Genomic DNA, 18796 nt, shown 5'->3' with positions numbered 1-18796 from the left:
AAGCCAGTGGAGAGAGCGGAGGAGCGGGGTGACGTGAGAGAACTTGGGAAGGTTGAACACCAGACGGGCTGCGGCGTTCTGGATGAGTTGTAGGGGTTTAATGGCACAGGAAGGGAGCCCAGCCAACAGCGAGTTGCAGTAATCCAGACGGGAGATGACAAGTGCCTGGATTAGGACCTGCGCCGCTTCCTGTGTGAGGCAGGGTCGTACTCTGCGGATGTTGTAGAGCATGAACCTACAGGAACGGGCCACCGCCTTGATGTTAGTTGAGAACGACAGGGTGTTGTCCAGGATCACGCCAAGGTTCTTAGCGCTCTGGGAGGAGGACACAATGGAGTTGTCAACCGTGATGGCGAGATCATGGAACGGGCAGTCCTTCCCCGGGAGGAAGAGCAGCTCCGTCTTGCCGAGGTTCAGCTTGAGGTGGTGATCCGTCATCCACACTGATATGTCTGCCAGACATGCAGAGATGCGATTCGCCACCTGGTCATCAGAAGGGGGAAAGGAGAAGATTAATTGTGTGTCGTCTGCATAGCAATGATAGGAGAGACCATGTGAGGTTATGACAGAGCCAAGTGACTTGGTGTATAGTGAGAACAGGAGAGGGCCTAGAACAGAGCCCTGGGGGACACCAGTGGTGAGAGCGCGTGGCGAGGAGACAGATTCTCGCCACGCCACCTGGTAGGAGCGACCGGTCAGGTAGGACGCAATCCAAGTGTGGGCCGCGCCGGAGATGCCCAACTCGGAGAGGGTGGAGAGGAGGATCTGATGGTTCACAGTATCGAAGGCAGCCGATAGGTCTAGAAGGATGAGAGCAGAGGAGAGAGAGTTAGCTTTAGCAGTGCGGAGCGCCTCCGTGATACAGAGAAGAGCAGTCTCAGTTGAATGACTAGTCTTGAAACCTGACTGATTTGGATCAAGAAGGTCATTCTGAGAGAGATAGCGGGAGAGCTGGCCAAGGACGGCACGTTCAAGAGTTTTGGAGAGAAAAGAAAGAAGGGATACTGGTCTGTAGTTGTTGACATCGGAGGGATCGAGTGTAGGTTTTTTCAGAAGGGGTGCAACTCTCGCTCTCTTGAAGACGGAAGGGACGTAGCCAGCGGTCAGGGATGAGTTGATGAGCGAGGTGAGGTAAGGGAGAAGGTCTCCGGAAATGGTCTGGAGAAGAGAGGAGGGGATAGGGTCAAGCGGGCAGGTTGTTGGGCGGCCGGCCGTCACAAGAAGCGAGATTTCATCTGGAGAGAGAGGGGAGAAAGAGGTCAGAGCACAGGGTAGGGCAGTGTGAGCAGAACCAGCGGTGTCGTTTGACTTAGCAAACGAGGATCGGATGTCGTCGACCTTCTTTTCAAAATGGTTGACGAAGTCATCTGCAGAGAGGGAGGAGGGGGGGGAGGAGGATTCAGGAGGGAGGAGAAGGTGGCAAAGAGCTTCCTAGGGTTAGAGGCAGATGCTTGGAATTTAGAGTGGTAGAAAGTGGCTTTAGCAGCAGAGACAGAGGAGGAAAATGTAGAGAGGAGGGAGTGAAATGGTTGGGAGTGAAATGGTTGTCCCGGCTCAGTGTTCTGAGTGGACTGGAGACTGGCTGCGTAGCTTACACTGACCCTGGCACTCAACCACACCAATACACACTGTGACATCACGGCAAAATGACGCTAAACAAACACAGCACAACACAACTCATTGTGGTGCAACACACACACACACACACACACACACACACACACACACAACTATTTGGCCATGGAAAGCTCTTACAACCCCCCCCCCCACCAGCTAAGCTTGCTATATAATTCACATATTCACATTTGCTCCCGGGTGGCGCAGCGGGCTAAGGCACTGCATCTCAGTGCAAGAGGCATCACTGCAGTCCCTGATTCGAATCCAGGCTGCATCGCATGATTGGGAGTACAATTGGGCCAGCGTCGTCTGGGTTTGGCCGGGGTAGGCCGTCATTGTAAATACGAATTTGTTCTTTACTTTATTTAACTAGGCAAGTCAGTTAAGGTAAGAAAATATCCTCTAAACAAAATGCCTGAATAAAATAAAACAATATTTGTCACATGCTGAATACAACCGGTGTAGATCTTACAGTGAAATGAGTACTTTCAAGCCCTTAACCAACAATGCAGTTTTAAGAAAATACCGCCCAAAAAGTAAGAGATAAGAATAACAAATAATTAAAGAATAACAAATAATCATACACACATGCACAGATTGCTCGCACATTCACCCTCAGTATTTATAGTGGAAAGATGTCACGTGTGTGTGCGTCTGCATGTACATGATCCCTGAAATTGCGGGAGAAGGAGAGCCTATATTCCCTCTTAGCCAGGATAGCATAGCTGTGGTTTACCACTCATATTCGTGCCAAGGATCCCAAAGTACCAGCCACTTTTATTAGGTTACTCCACACACATTTGTAGGTGGAAATTTAGATCTCCCAAATATAACTTTTTAAATTGTGTTAAGAAAACTTAGACCTTACACTGAATGTTTTGAATGGCATTCAGTTCATGTAAAAACATCAAAGCTAGTGCTAGATTTACAACGAGGGGTGCCCCCAACAATTCAATCCAGACGACAGGGTTGTAAAAGTTCATATAAACTTAATGTTTAAATATATATGTGGGTATCAATAACTCATTGGTGTTATTATGTTTAGAGACATTTGACTCGGGTCTTCTCCTTTTTGGAATAGATTTTGCCCATGATTCTAGATATAGGATTAACCAGTAATTTAACATTTATTTCAAATTCATATTCCCTCATCAAGTTGTAGGCTCGTGATTCATTCAGATTTTGCTGCCTGTGGTGTTTCTAAATGTTACATTAGGCATGTGTTGCTAAAAATGTTTTAAATGGTTAGATTAGCGAGTTATTGCAAACATTCATCACGAAGCGTTAGTCCTATCTAGTAAGAAGTAGGCCTGCTGTAGGGCAGGAGGCGCCTACCGGTATCTCATGTTTCTGTAACTTGATGTACAAGTACACCCCCTAGACAGACTAGTGTCTTATCTACTATAAATCAAATAAGCCTAGTAGGCTTGTATCATGAAACTTCTACATTCCAAGCAAAGGAAAACAAAAAGTAGAGGGACACAATACTGTTGAATCATGTTGGGCTTCATTGCCTCATTTCTGTCCATTGAAGCGGCTGATTCCCACTGTTGACAGCATTGTGCCATAATCATGTGCTCATCCTCTCTCCATTGGCTTTCTGCACCTTTACTCAATCACAGCATCCAAACCAGCCAGCCAGCCCCCATGAAAATCCCACGTTCACATGTTACAGCAAGCTGAAAATAACTTCCAAATAAATATGTGGTGTGCATAGACACAGATGAAAGGGACTTTCAAAAACAGGGAAAAAACGTCAAATTGCTTGTTATGTTTAATCTCCTTACATAAAAGTTTTTTTTTCTTGTTAATGCTTTGACTTTATATGGCAAGGTGCTCTAACAATTAGCAGCAGGGACAGTGAGAACGATATGTGGTGAACAGGGAGGCTGAATATGTGTTGTTCACACACTGAGGGGTTCCAGACCCTGACACCTTTCCCTGATGAACCCCCTAAAAAGCTTAAATCCCAGCCCTTGCTAAACTGTTGAAATACCATCTTAATATCACAAACATACAGCACAACTAGTTGTTCCAGAAAGAAGTCAGGTCAGCCCATTTCCATAGGAAGAGTAACATGAGAGGGAATTGACGTGATATGGTATGTTTCATAATGTAGGCAGATCTCATCAAGGCGGTTTGGTTTCTATGGTTTGGAAGGGGTGATTGTTTCTGAATAAAAGCATGAAAGAGGAATAAAAAAAAGTGTAATAAAAGTTGAAAATAAGTAAGACTATGCTGTTCTCCTTTTTGACTGATTTACAGTCTTTCTTTTTATGACTGTTCTCAACAACATGGATCTCTCCTGTAACCGTGTTTGTTTATATCTAGCTGACTGTGTCCCTCCCCTTCCCCCTGTCTATAGGTGTGAGTAGTAATGCGGTGCTGGTCCCAGAGAGGGTGAGTGCTGTGCTGGGGAAGAACATTACTCTGGGCTGCAGGGTGGAGGTGGGCACCAACCTCAGCCTCACCCAGAGCTCCTGGGAGCGTCGCCTGCCCTCAGGCACCATCACCCTGGCCGTCTTCAACCCCCAGTTTGGCATCTCCATCTCCCCAGACTACGCCAGGCGCCTGTCCTTCATGAACCCCTCCGTGCACGATGCCACCATCGTCCTGGAAGGCGTGGGTTTTCAGGACATTGGGTCTTACACGTGTAAAGTGGCGACTTTCCCATTGGGAAACACGCAGGCATCCATCACCGTCAATATACTCGGTACGTGGAACTCTTTAGTCTGTGTCGGCCCTGGTCAAAAGTGGTGCACTATAGAGGAAATAGGTGGACATTTTGGATGCAGCCCCAATGGGCCCTGGTCAAAAGGAGTGCTCTAAATGGGGAATAGGGTGCCATTTGGGACACAGACACTGCACCCACCATGAAGAATACAGCACCAGCTCCATTTTACCTGAATGTCCTTTCTCAGAAAATCTTCTCACTGTCCCATGAATAATCGGAGGTCAATTCAGACTTGTCCTTGATAAATATTCATACAGCTATTACTGTAGGAGCCAAATGCCTCATAGATTTACTGACTTAATATAAACAAATCCACACGTAAAGGTTCCAATTCGTCTGGAAACATTAACGTAGCACCTTACTGAAAGTGGAAAGTGAACTTAAAGATTGTTATGCGGTCAGCATGTTCCCACCACTATAATGGTTGATTGGATTGTGGACAGTGATGAAAGCTGCTGCCAGGCTTCATGTGTATCTCTCTTGAGACCAAAGTCCCAAATAGCACCCTATTCTCTATTTAGTTCACTGCTTTTGACTGGTGAAAGTAGGGCACAATATAGGGAGTAGGGTGACATTTTGAGACTCTGATGACTAATGAGGGCTACATTAAGTACTGTTGTGACAGGACGCTGCCTGACTCGACTCAGTGTCTGGGCCTCCACAGCCTTCCATTAGCCCACATCTACCTTTACTCTGTTTGAATCCCAAATGGCACCCTATTCTCTAGTGCACTCCTTTTGACCAGGACCCATGGGGAATAGTGTAATTTGTCTGGTGTCTGGGCTTCCACAGCCTTCCTTAACTGTGTTGTTGTTTATTGGGGGTGTTTTATTTGTTAACACTGTGAGTGGGTACTCTCCGCTTCTGAGAATAATCACTGTTATAAAAACCAAAAGCTTGTAGCAGTAAAAAAAACAATGCTTCCCTTTCTTACAACGTCTTTTAGGACTCTGACGTTTGTAAGAATAAGTAGTCTGGGACAGATATTAATCTAATAAGAGGAGTTCAGTCTACTTTCAGGTAATACACCCCCCCTCCCTCTTTCTCTACCACCCCTTCCTCCTAACCACACAAAAGGCACAGGGTTACGTTTTAATGGTAGGAGGAGCTTTGCTACTTCAGCCCCAAGCCCCCACCTGTAAACAATGGAAAAGGAATAATACACCACCACCGAAACTCTGAAAATTAGAATTACCTTTTGTTTGGGATTTTTATTGCTGGCGAGGAAGTGAGAAACCTGTAGTTTTCTAAGAAACTGAGTTTCTGCTAAGATTTCTAAGAGTTAACAAGACAACACTAAAAAAGCTGCATTAATGAAGATGCCAACTGATGCTACTATGCCTGACATTGCAGCAAACTCCACAGTCTGGCCCAGCTCCACTTTCACTTTCTAAGTTATTATTATATTATCAAACCATAAGCGTTCTTTTACTCCGGCCCAGATCTCTCTGCATAGCTCACTGTTCATGACATCAATCAATCAAATGTATTTATAAAGCCCATTTTACATCAGCCAATGTCACAAAGTGCTATACAGAAAGCCAGCCTTAAACCCCAAATAGCAAGCAATGCAGATGTAGAAGCACACTGGCTAGGAAAAACTCCCTAGAAAGGCAGGAACCTAGGAAGAAACCTAGAGAGGAAGCAGGCTCTGACTGTGCCGGATGGAGATTATAACATTATATGGCCAATATGTTCAAACGTTCACAGATGACCAGCAGCGTCAAATAATAATAATCACAGTGGGTGCAACAGGTCAGTACCTCAGGAGTAAATGTCAGTTGGCTTTTCATAGCTGATCATTCAGAGTTAGAGACTGCATGTGCAGTAGAAAGAGAGAGAGTCGAAAACAGCAAGGTATCACGTCCGGTGAACAGGACAGGGTTCCATAGCCGCAGGCAGAACAGTTGAAACTGGAGCAGCAGCACAACCAGGTGGACTGGGGACAGCAAGGTGTCATCAGGCCAGGTAGTCCTGAGGCATGGTCCTAGGTAGGGCTCAGGTCCTCAGATGCATTTGATGTTGAGCAGTAACATCTTCTCTTTTCAGCTGAGTCATAAAAGCTAAAGAGAACCTTGCAGAAGTGCAGTGCCATTGCAAGACTTCAGGGTCAAATTGTATTGTTTTATTGTTAGAAGTTGTTGCATTAGATTGTCAAAATATCCATTCTCTAGGATTTACTTTATCATCCAATGAGCCTCATAAATGCAGTGATTGGTGATCATTGTAATTATTTTAAAGTGTACTGATTGATTGATCTGTCAAAACTGTGGATTTAATGCATGGTTTGACTACTGGCCATACAGTTCAACTGTAGTCCTGGTTGGCTCGCTTTGTCAGTTGTGCTCATAGGGCTGGGCAATATGGCCAAAATATTATATCATGTATTTAGAAGAAGTAAAAAATGGACGGTAGACCAGGAATTTTATATTTGGTATTTTTATGTTTTTTCAATAATAAATGTTATACATCTGCTTTGAGTAGTGCGTGACCGTAGGGTAGCAACAAGGGCTGTGGCGGTCATGAAATTTTGTCAGCCTGTAATTGTCAAGCAAATAACTGTTGGTCCCATGGTAATTGACCCGTTAATTAACATAAACACATTTAGGATCTCTTGTCTTCCACTCATAGCCTACAAGCCACCGATGTAGACCTTTGGAACATTTACATTTTAAAAAGTATAATAAATCCATATAATATAGACTACAGCATCACAATCAATCCATTATTTATTTTTGACAGGTCTAAAGAAACATGATATGAAGAAAATTATTATAATCCCCCCTCACATGATCGGGTCTTTCTTACAGGTTACAAGTGAAGACGTACATATCGGGGACACGACTGCGCACATCTTTTTATTTTTTTTATTTTTAATTCCCCCCTTTTCTCCACAGTTTCATGGTATCCAATTGTTAGTAGCTACTATCTTGTCTCATCGCTACAACTCCAGTACGGGCTCGGGAGAGACGCAGGTCGAAAGTCATGCGTCCTCCGATACACAACCAAGCCGTACTGCTTCTTAACACAGCGCGCATCCAACCCGGAAGCCAGCCGCACCAATGTGTCGGAGGAAACACTGTGCACCTGGCAACCTTGGTTAGCACACACTGTGCCCGGCCCGCCACAGGAGTCGCTGGTGCGCGATGAGACAAGGATGCCCCTACCGGCCAAACCCTCCCTAATCCGGACGACGCTAGACCAATTGTGTGTCGCCCCACGGACCTCCCGGTCGCGGCCGGTTACGACAGAGCCTGGGCGCGAACCGAGAGTCTGGTGGCACAGCTTAACCACTGCACCACCCGGGAGGCCTGACTGTACGCGTCTTAATCCAATTCTGAAATGCTTTTTCAAGATATTGGAAGAACTATCCACATTTACTTTTCGTCAACCAACAAGATGAGTAGGCCTAACGAACAGCAAAAGCACTAGCCTATGTCAATCTACTATCCCCCATAGTACAAAAGTTGACCTATTCTGTGCAGAAATAAATATTCCAAACATAGTCTGGGACAGTTGTGGGATGCTATAGATCCCAAATTAATACAACCACTAGCATAAAAAAAACTGTTTTAAGCAGTGAGCCTGATGTAACAGATGAGAACGCTTAGCTTAGTGTTGATAAACTATTAGGATATTTATTCACATTATAATCTCAGCAATGTGCTCATGACTGTAGGCTATAAGCGTGAATATTCCATTAGAAGGAAAACACAATTTTCAAAAGTGAACACAAATGCGATTATGCATGTAATGCTTTTATTATAAAGGTGTATTTTTATGATGAAAATGACCTTTCACAAACTTGAAACTCATACGCTGCGTATGTGTGCCAGTTAGGCTCTACACCCAATGTAAAGCGGATTAATATGCTTAATTATATGAATATAGTTGTGATATAAACCTTATCAAAACATATAGGCCTATGGGCTAGGCTACATGAGGTGTGCGACTAGGATTTGGAAAAAGTTGCAAAAAAAATTCATGTGCTGTTTGCCTTAAGCTGGTCATCATTCACAATTGATAATATATCATTTGCAAGTGATAGGCTAATATTGTCACCCATCACACTATTCTTGATTTCATTTTCTCTTTACATATACTAAATAATATACAGTGCCTTGCGAAACTATTCGCCCCCCTTGAACTTTGCGACCTTTTGCCACATTTCAGGCTTCAAACATAAAGATATAAAACTGTATTTTTTTGAGAAGAATCAACAACAAGTGGGACACAATCATGAAGTGGAACGACATTTATTAGATATTTCAAACTTTTTTAACAAATAAAAACTGAAAAATTGGGCGTGCAAAATTATTCAGCCCCTACGACATTTATTAGATATTTCAAACTTTTTTAACAAATAAAAACTGAAAAATTGGGCGTGCAAAATTATTCAGCCCCTTTACTTTCAGTGCAGCAAACTCTCTCCAGAAGTTCAGTGACGATCTCTGAATGATCCAATGTTGACCTAAATGACTAATGATGATAAATACAATCCACCTGTGTGTAATCAAGTCTCCGTATAAATGCACCTGCACTGTGATAGTCTCAGAGGTCCGTTAAAAGCGCAGAGAGCATCATGAAGAACAAGGAACACACCAGGCAGGTCCGAGATACTGTTGTGAAGAAGTTTAAAGCTGGATTTGGATACAAAAAGATTTCCCAAGCTTTAAACATGCCAAGGAGCACTGTGCAAGCGATAATATTGAAATGGAAGGAGTATCAGACCACTGCAAATCTACCAAGACCTGGCCGTCCCTCTAAACTTTCAGCTCATACAAGGAGAAGACTGATCAGAGATGCAGCCAAGAGGCCCATGATCACTCTGGATGAACTGCAGAGATCTACAGCTGAGGTGGGAGACTCTGTCCATAGGACAACAATCAGTCGTATATTGCACAAATCTGGCCTTTATGGAAGAGTGGCAAGAAGAAAGCAATTTCTTAAAGATATCCATAAAAAATGTCGTTTAAAGTTTGCCACAAGCCACCTGGGAGACACACCAAACATGTGGAAGAAGGTGCTCTGGTCAGATGAAACCAAAATTGAACTTTTTGGCAACAATGCAAAACGTTATGTTTGGCTTAAAAGCAACACAGCTCATCACCCTGAACACACCATACCCACTGTCAAACATGGTGGTGGCAGCATCATGGTTTGGGCCTGCTTTTCTTCAGCAGGGACAGGGAAGATGGTTAAAATTGTTGGGAAGATGGATGGAGCCAAATACAGGACCATTCTGGAAGAAAACCTGATGGAGTCTGCAAAAGACCCTGAGACTGGGACGGAGATTTGTCTTTCAACAAGACAATGATCCAAAACATAAAGCAAAATCTACAATGGAATGGTTCAAAAATAAACATATCCAGGTGTTAGAATGGCCAAGTCAGTCCAGACCTGAGTCCAATCGAGAATCTGTGGAAAGAACTGAAAACTGCTGTTCACAAATGCTCTCCATCCAACCTCACTGAGCTTGAGCTGTTTTGCAAGGAGGAATGGGAAAAATTTTCAGTCTCTCGATGTGCAAAACTGATAGAGACATACCCCAAGCGACTTACAGCTGTAATCGCAACAAAAGGTGGCGCTACAAAGTATTAACTTAAGGGGGCTGAATAATTTTGCATGCCCAATTTTTCAGTTTTTGATTTGTTAAAAAAGTTTGAAATATCCAATAAATGTCATTCCACTTCATGATTGTGTCCCACTTGTTGTTGATTCTTCACAAAAAAATACAGTTTTATATCTTTATGTTTGAAGCCTGAAATGTGGCAAAAGGTCGCAAAGTTCAAGGGGGCCGAATAGTTTCGCAAGGCACTGTATGTGTGAATTTTGTTTTGATTTAGAATGGACCATTATTATGCACCTGTCTGGAAACAAGGGCAGGGAGAAAAATACATGTCATCTATGCACATAAATAGAGAATGGAGGACTCCTTTCTCGTGGTTCATTTTCATGCCAGCCACGTAGGCTATACTTCTGTTTTAAAGAGAAGCAATGTGCTTAATATTCGGAAGGTTGAGAAATAAATATAGTAGGCCTGGCCTATAGAAAGCTGGTGGGATCCTCTTTTTAATAGAGGCCTTCACTCTGTTTTCTCACGCAATTGCATAGCCTATAGAAATGTTGTGCAACAGGAGCCAATGGGCTCTCATGAAGTGTTTGATTAGATTTTTGATTACATTTGCATTGATGTCAGAGTGATTAGAGGGACAGTAGAGTGCTGAGTACCAGGCAGTTAGCAAGTTTGGTAGGTTACTAATGACCATCAGCAGCATCAGAACTGGGAGAAGCCTAATTACCGTGACTAAATGATCACATGGAATTTGACTACCATCATGACTCGTGACCACTGGTGTGGCATTAGTACGGTCACCGTAATAGCCCTAATGGCAACACATACATTCTAAGTGATTGCAATGGGTCTTTTTCCGTTCTGATTGTTTTATAACGTTCAATTCAACCCCAATTTTTTTTTTTTGCATTTTCATATATTTTCTGCATTTCCTGCACTCATTTGAGATCATTTCCATACTGCCACGAAGGGCTGCACGATATGGGCAAACACTCTAGGCCTTATTTTTAACCAAATTGTCACAATCATCTAAAGAATTAACGGACCAAGGCGCAGCGTGCATAGAGCTCCACATGTTTAATAAATGAAACTCACCAAAACCATACAGAACAAATGAAGCAGTGAAGTAAATGCAGTGCTCAACAGCAACTACACGAAAACAAGATCCCACAAAAATCCAGTGGGAAAAGGCTGCCTAAATATGATCCCCAATCAGAGACAATGATAAACAGCTGCCTCTGATTTGGAACCATACCAGGCCAACATAGACATATAATAACCTAGATAACCCACCCTAGTCACACCCCGACCTAACCAACATAGAGAATAAAAGGCTCTCTATGGTCAGGGCATGACACAAATGTTGCAATTGCTATTTGACTTGCGATTTAGAGCAAAACCCTTGGGTGAACTGTTGTAGTCATGGAAATACAACAATTACACTAATTATATAGTTATAATCTAATAGTGGGCACTTTGTCATGTCAAACAACACTGTATTCAATGTATAAAAATGCCAGGGAGGAGTTATTGTGACAGGGTAGGAACAAAAGTGTTGAGAAGCGTTTCCTAGGGGACCCTATAATATTTGGCTACATTGAATGTTTTCTCTTAGCTACTTCATGCAGCCCAAAGCAGGTGGTAAACTCCATCTAATGCAAAATAAATTGGTAACAGCTATTTGATGTGGCTAACATATTCATATTCATTTGCATATTCCTCTTTGATTTAGATACTGTTACACAAACAACATGCTGATTTAGGTCTACACCATCACTAGTATTATCAGGCTGTATGTATGTATAGCTAATTACATTTGTTCTGACTCAGTACATTTATTAACCAGCTAGCTAACTAGCGATTAGCATTAGAGGATAACAAGATTTAGGCCCAACTTGCTAAAAAAAGACAAACTAGCTATTTGTAGATGTAAGAAACACAATCTAATAGTGTAATTATAGAAGGCTAGTGGATTTATATAAGGAAGCATTGTGAAAACAGCATAGTTTTCATCAACATTGTTGCATATGCTGTATTGATTATGCGGACTGAACGCAAGTGTCTGTCTCACATTTGAGGAACGATAAATGCACACCTTGAGGGATGGGGCAAAGCTTGGTCTGTGTGGAAAGCAGCATGGAGAGAGAGAGCGGAGAGAGATGATTCAAGTAGCAAAGTAAACTATGAAAATTGATGTTACACACAGCGTATCACATTTAACAAACCAAACATTCAAATAATTATTATAGAAGGTAAAGTAAAAATCGGAACCAGTCCTTGCATCAATACCGGTATATCGTAAAATATGGTATACCGCCCAACCCTAGGTGTTCATCAGAGCCTATAGCCTCTCCAAATTAGCATGTCCGGTGCTTTGAACAAAACGAAGTCGTCTCTAACCAATCTGAGTATCAAAGCCAATGTCAATTTTTAAAACCACCGCTTTATCCACGTGTGTTCTGGCTCTAGCCCAACCCATTGGTTTCTGGACCAGTCAAACTCCCCCAAATGTGTTCACATTCAGTGAAGGGTTTGGGAGGTCTCAGATCCAGATTAATTGCAAAGAATCTAACGTTAGAGGGTGCGGCATAGCGTTTGGCTGAAGCAAGGTGTCTGGGTAGCCAGGCAATAGATTCAGATGAGTAATGATGGAAAAGAAAGGCAGCCTGGCTGCTCCCTGAATCATAGATTTAACCACTAGAGCCACTTTGTGAAATGGAATAGCGCTTTCCAGCCTCTTTCCCTCACCTTCCTGCACTATTGCAATTCCACAAATACACAACATGCGTAGCATCAATTTAGCAAAATATTTAATAACACATTATCCAAACAGATTGTTGCATGGAAGCCTTTAATCCTAGCGTATTTACTTCACACAAAGTCGCCATAAATTCAAAATGCACACATAATTGACACTGCCGGACTGCACACGCAACAAAAATACAGGAAACACCTAGACTATCCAAGAACGTGTCTCTTTGAGCAGTCATTGTGACTCTTCAGACAGTCACAAATTTTATAGGCCTATACACAATTCACTACATGGGTATCTCTGTCACAGACATGAAGTCTGTTAACAATTCAGAGAGGCATGAGGAAAATGTAGTCTTCTCCTGACCTAGAGCCTAGGCTATTGAGGAACATGATAATGCTCATAATTTATGAACGGCCTGTTTCGCAATTCACAACGTAATTGGCGATCAAAGATAGTTACTCTATCATTACTAAATATCATCAGTTTAATTTGCTCTTATTTGGAGAGAACTTTGTCATAGTGACCATATCTTGGTTTTGAACACTTTAAATGGGCACTTCCGATTTTTGCGGTATTTCCCGGGACTCTCGGGATAAATATAATTTTTTCCCGGTATTGAAGCTTAGTAGGAAATATTAATCCCTAGTGAAACCCCTATTGGCTGTCAGCATTGACAGTTAGTGATTGTGAAAGGTGTCTAATATTTAGTATGTCTGTCGGTGCACTAGAACAGTTCAAGTTGTGCTTTGTGGAACAGGTCGAGTGCTATATCACAGCGGTCACTTTCCTTTCACGTGGATTTAAAGCACTGAATATTAGCACACATTAACAGCAACCCACCTCCCCAGCTCAGGACAGGACACCACACAATGAAACAGACACACAATGAAACAGACACACAACAGCACTGAGTATTATGTCTGACATTGGTCTGTGTTAAACTGTTTTCCAGGTCATTATGAACCATATTAGCAAGCCATGAGTAGTAGGAGCAGTTTCAAAGTACAGCATTTACAACACAAAATCCATTGTTTTGGTTTAGGAGGAAGGGAATGGAGTTCAAACAGCTTCATGGAGATGCTCTAAAAGTCACTCTAATAGAGATGTCTTGGTCGACGCTGCACAATAATATTGCTTTCACAAACATCTCTCGCAAACATCTCCAGCACAATAACAATACAAATAGTTGAGTTCCCTCCAAAGTGCTGCTATAGTATCAGATTGCTTGGCTCATCATTTTTAAATAGATATCTGTGAAATGCAGGGATTCAGTCTGTGTCTGGCAGCAGCGTGTGTGTACCGTGGCCACTTCCTCCCGTCTGTCCACATCTCCGTCCCTGTTTTATGTTGCACATTATTTATTCATCTTCATATACAAAATATCAATACTCATTTTGTAATCTATTCTCTATTATGTTTTGTTATCTCTCTGCATGCCCTTTTCTCTCTCTCGCTTGTTTTCTTTCTCTCCTTGTGTCTCACTGTCTCTCCTCTCCCTCTCTCGCTCAATTTTTTTGTTGTTGTCTGTATGTATATTGCCAGTGCTGTGAAATGAATTGCAACATTGGGAACATTCTAGTGTTCTCATCTCTCTCTTTCCCTTAGTGGAGCCCAAGGTTTACGTCTCTGCCGGCTCAATGGCCCTGGTGGATGGTGGTAATGAGTCGGTGGCGGCCACCTGCATAGCGGAGCGCGGCCGGCCTGCAGCCGAGGTGTCCTGGGAGACTGAGCTGTTTGGCCGCTCTGAGGTCCAGACGCAGGACGAGCCCAACGGCACCTATTCCACCCAGGTACAAACAGAACAGAGCTCCTGCTTTGACAACACACCACAGTACCGACATATTGTGTTCCAAATGTAAGCCTATTTCCTATATAGTGCACTACTTTTGACAAAGACCAGTTTTGGTCAGTTTTGCCCTTGGGCTCTAGGCAAAAGCCAAATATATATGGAATCGGGTTCCATTTGGGACACAACCAGGGTCTCACACACAATCACCCTCCTCATGGGGTGGGTGGGTGGGTGGGTGGGTGGGTGGGTGGGTGGGTGGGTGGGTGGGTGGGTGGGTGTGTGTGTGTGTGTGTGTGTGTGTGTGTGTGTGTGTGTGTGTGTGTGTGTGTGTGTGTGTGTGTGTGTGTGTGTGTGTGTGTGTGTGTGTGTGTGTGTGTGTGTGTGTGTGTGTGTGTGTTTAAAGAGTGTCAGTGTGAGCTCTGCATGCCTGCTTCATGATCTCTCTCTTTCTCATCTCTCTCTCTATATATATATGATGTGAAAAATGCACCAAAGCGACTGAGAAAAACTGAGAAAGAGAGAGATCATGAAGCAGGCATGCAGAGCTCACACAGACACTCTTTAAACATGTTTAAATATTTACACGTCTAACTAAATGTCGCCTCCACCACCCAGGTGCACTATGTGTTGGAGCCACGGAGACACTCCCAGGGCCACACCCTCACCTGCGTGGTGCGCCACCCGGCCCTGCAGACTGAGTTCAGGATACCCTATGTGCTCGATGTGCAGTGTGAGTGTTGTGGGGGACCAGGTTGTACAGGACAGCAGAGCAGTAGGGTCATTGAAATAGAACAACTAGATCAGCTTTTTCATGGTTTGTATATAGAGATGGGTGCCACCATTACAAGGAGAGGGATAGCTAGCTATCTTTGTGTTTTGTTTGAGAGTGGTTGTTGTGCTGATAGGTGGGCTTTGTGTTGATGATCTGTCTTGCCTCAGTTGTCTGTCAGCGACAGCTGCTGCTCATGTTGTTTCAGCATATTCTCTCTGACTACATAAACATTTAGACAACTGCCACATGTATCAGTGAAGTCATGATGTCTGTATCTGACCTATAACCTATCATACTGCTTGCCTGATTTACAGTACAGTTTGCACAGAGAACGGACTGACTCCCTGTCTTCCCTCTTTTGCTCATAAAAGGGCCATTAAGGAGTCATCTTCATTTTATAATCATTGATGCATGCTTCCTTGGCAAGCTGAACTGGTGAATAGTGGGTAGTATCTATTTTGGACTATGTGAGTGCAAGCTAATGAAGGCGTTGTATGAAATATTGATCAAGCCTCAGCAGCAGCAGGTGGAAGAGAGGTGGGGGGAGGTGGGGGCAGAAGGGTGGAGATGCAGAAAGCCGAGGTTAGGAAGAGAAAGGTTTGTAGCTCAATAAATCGTGTCAAATGCAGAGGCAGGGGATTTTAAGTGCCAAAGAAGCACAAATTTCACCATGAACAGAGTGCAAAGGTCAACATGACACACTGATAACGTCTTGTTCCCTGCCCGACCGTGTACTGTAATACGTTTTGCCTGCTCACTCTCCAGAGAAATCAAAAAGGGGAAATTGGATACCAGAGTCATTGTTTACAGTTATTACAGTACAGCCAGTGGTATCTGTAATAGCTCTGGTAGTGGCTGGTTGTGAGCTGCTGGAGAGAGTGGATTATTACCCCTATATCTCCATGCTCTGACCTGTCTGTGTCTGTGTCTGTGTCTCTGTCTCTGTCTCTGTCTCTGTCTCTGTCTCTGTCTCTGTCTCTCTCTGTGTCTCTGTCTCTGTCTCTGTCTCTGTCTCTCTCTCTCTCTCTGTCTCTGTCTCTGTCTCTGTCTCTCTCTCTCTCTCTCTCTCTCTCTCTCTCTCTCTCTCTCTCTCTCTCTCTCTCTCTCTCTCTCTCTCTCTCTCTCTCTCTCTCTCTCTCTCTCTCTCTCTCTCTCTCTCTCTCTCTCTCTCTCTCTCTCTCTCTCTCTCTCTCTCATGCGTTGATTGTGTTCTAGGTTTCACACAGCCAACAAAACCTCTGTGCAGTAGAATTCTTCAATTCTGCTTTTTCATTTTGATTATCACTTGTTTTGTTTGTATATTGCTTGCTTTTTCCTCTTGGGGGGAAAGCTCATTTGTCATCACTGTACTGCTAGAGGTCACATTGGCTATTGTGTAGAATGTACAATGCACTCTAGGGTATTTTCTTTTAAATGAATCTCCTGTTTTGTATAGAAAGAATATTGTGTTATTAAAGGATCCTGGTCATAGTGTATCTTGTACAATAGGCCTATATGCTATGTACCCTAGTCTACTTTATTACAAAGTAGCGACAGTAAGTAACTAATAATAATACAGTTTTTCTCAGTCGCTTTGGTGCATTTTTCACATCATCACTAACATGTGCAAAATAATAAGTGCATTTCTCAGAACAATTTGTACAAACGGCAATATACAATAGATATGTTTCTAAAGCTAGTCAGTCACTACAGATCCTTAGTACATCTCTCAAAAGTAAATATTCATGCCAATGATCATGTCAGTGTCATCAGAATGATAAGTCATTGAGTCATTGAGTCATTGTTCACGAACAAGGTCGCCAAAATGTTAAGGCATGTTGTCAATGTAACTGTGTACTTTGACAGTATTACCTGATGTAAACTTAGGCTACAGTTTGGATGACAGCTACTTTATTGAAAATGCACAAGGCTGCACTTCTATGGCATATATCAATTTCAACAGTACTATTTACATATGACTGTATGTGGGTTATTGATTGAAAGAGACTGGACAACCCAAGGGGCACAAAGGGAAAAAAACTAAATTAGAAAGAAACATAGGAAACCACCCCTAAGGCACAACTTTGCCCGCTGCACTGTTGTGCTGTCTCTACACATCCAGACATTCCTGCCTGTCGACCCACATATTCTCATCCACATCACAACGAATATTTTCCCTTCCAATGCAACGTGGGAAGAATCTTTTGGAATGCCTTATCCATCCTGTGCAGGCGTCTACATGCTGCATCCATTGCAGCCAGCAGGGTCATCCACCTCCATGCTGAAAATAACTCCTCAATTGGTTTAAGGAATGGTGAATAAGGTGGGAGGAATTCTATGAGCATCCTCGGGTGGGTCACAAACCATTGCCTTATGATGTTTGATCAATGGAAACTCACATTATCACAAATGACCACATACTTTGGCAAATCCTCTCTAAACAGACCCCTCGCATCATCATACCTGTTGAGGTGTGAAAATGCATCCTCTGCCACTGGTTTGAGGTAATCTTGCAGTCCTTTGTGGAGAAAATTGCAGTGATGCATTGCACACTTTCACATAGACAAAAACTATGCAAACACACATTTTACTGTAAAACATACAGGTGGGTGCATGTAAGGTGCAGTATGTATCTGTATAGAGTATATTTCTGTATGCTGTGAAATACAAGTGGACTACTGTAAGATGAAGCATTGTAGGAAGTATACAGTATACTGCTTATATACAGTAACAGTGCACTGTACATTGGTGGACATACCTGTTCTCTCTTCGAAACGTTTGAACTATTGAGGACACGGTTGATCTCCCAATATTCGGCTGCACCCTTCGACCCTCCTCAGCCATTGTAAGGCCATGATTGACAACATGGTCTACAATAGTGGCCCTTATGTCATCAGATATGCGCCTATGTCCTCTTCTGCCTCTTCCTCTGTTTTGCTTTCCACCACACATCCTTGCTCCTCTTCTTCCTCCTCTTGGCTGTTGACCCTGTTTGTTTCCTGGTCCATCCATTATTGGAAAATTGCAACTCTGTGTTGTGGTCTGTCTATATATGCTTGCCAATTGATTCTTCATGAGATGCACCTTTGAGCAATTTAGACAACTGGTTGATTGTTGGTTGAACTAACACTTTACATTCCTTCATGAGTGAGGGTCAATTTCACCTGCACGATTCATCAATTCACATTTTTGTACAAAAGGTCTAATAGAAATGTATAAAACTATGCTTGACAGTTTATGACAAATAGTTCAACAATTTTGCATGTAATGGCTTATGCAAGGAACTAATGCCTAGATGTTTTGAGGGGTAAGACTATTCAACAGAGAACCATCTACTATATTTTGATCAACATGACATGAGCAATTGATAATGTGGAAAAAAGCTGACACTTGTACATTATCAATTGCAATTTGTTCAAAGGAATAAGAAATTGCTTTAATGATGTGCACAAGTGACTAGATGATTTTGAATTTGTACAAGTAGTATCAAGAATTGCACTTTTGATCTAAGAAATGCACCAAAGCGACTGAGAAAAACTGTAATAAAGAATAATAAGATTGTAGAATAAAGAATC

The 18796-nt window shown here is 42.8% G+C and overlaps 1 protein-coding gene across 1 annotated transcript in view; it reads left to right on the top strand.

Moving 5' to 3' along the window:
* LOC135546434 (nectin-3-like protein) overlaps positions 1-18796 on the top strand; it is a 76655-nt gene that overhangs the window by 45282 nt on the left and 12577 nt on the right. The window contains exons 2-4 of the mRNA XM_064974854.1: positions 3983-4330; positions 14287-14471; positions 15086-15200. Of these exons, the coding sequence (XP_064830926.1) occupies positions 3983-4330; positions 14287-14471; positions 15086-15200 (648 nt within the window). The remainder of the gene's footprint in view (positions 1-3982; positions 4331-14286; positions 14472-15085; positions 15201-18796) is intronic.

The sequence above is a fragment of the Oncorhynchus masou genome, chromosome 9 (genome assembly GCF_036934945.1).
Source record: "Oncorhynchus masou masou isolate Uvic2021 chromosome 9, UVic_Omas_1.1, whole genome shotgun sequence".
Lineage (NCBI taxonomy): Eukaryota > Metazoa > Chordata > Actinopteri > Salmoniformes > Salmonidae > Oncorhynchus > Oncorhynchus masou.
The sequence above is the reverse complement of the archived record's forward strand: the minus strand, read 5'-3'. Positions and strand labels throughout refer to the sequence as shown.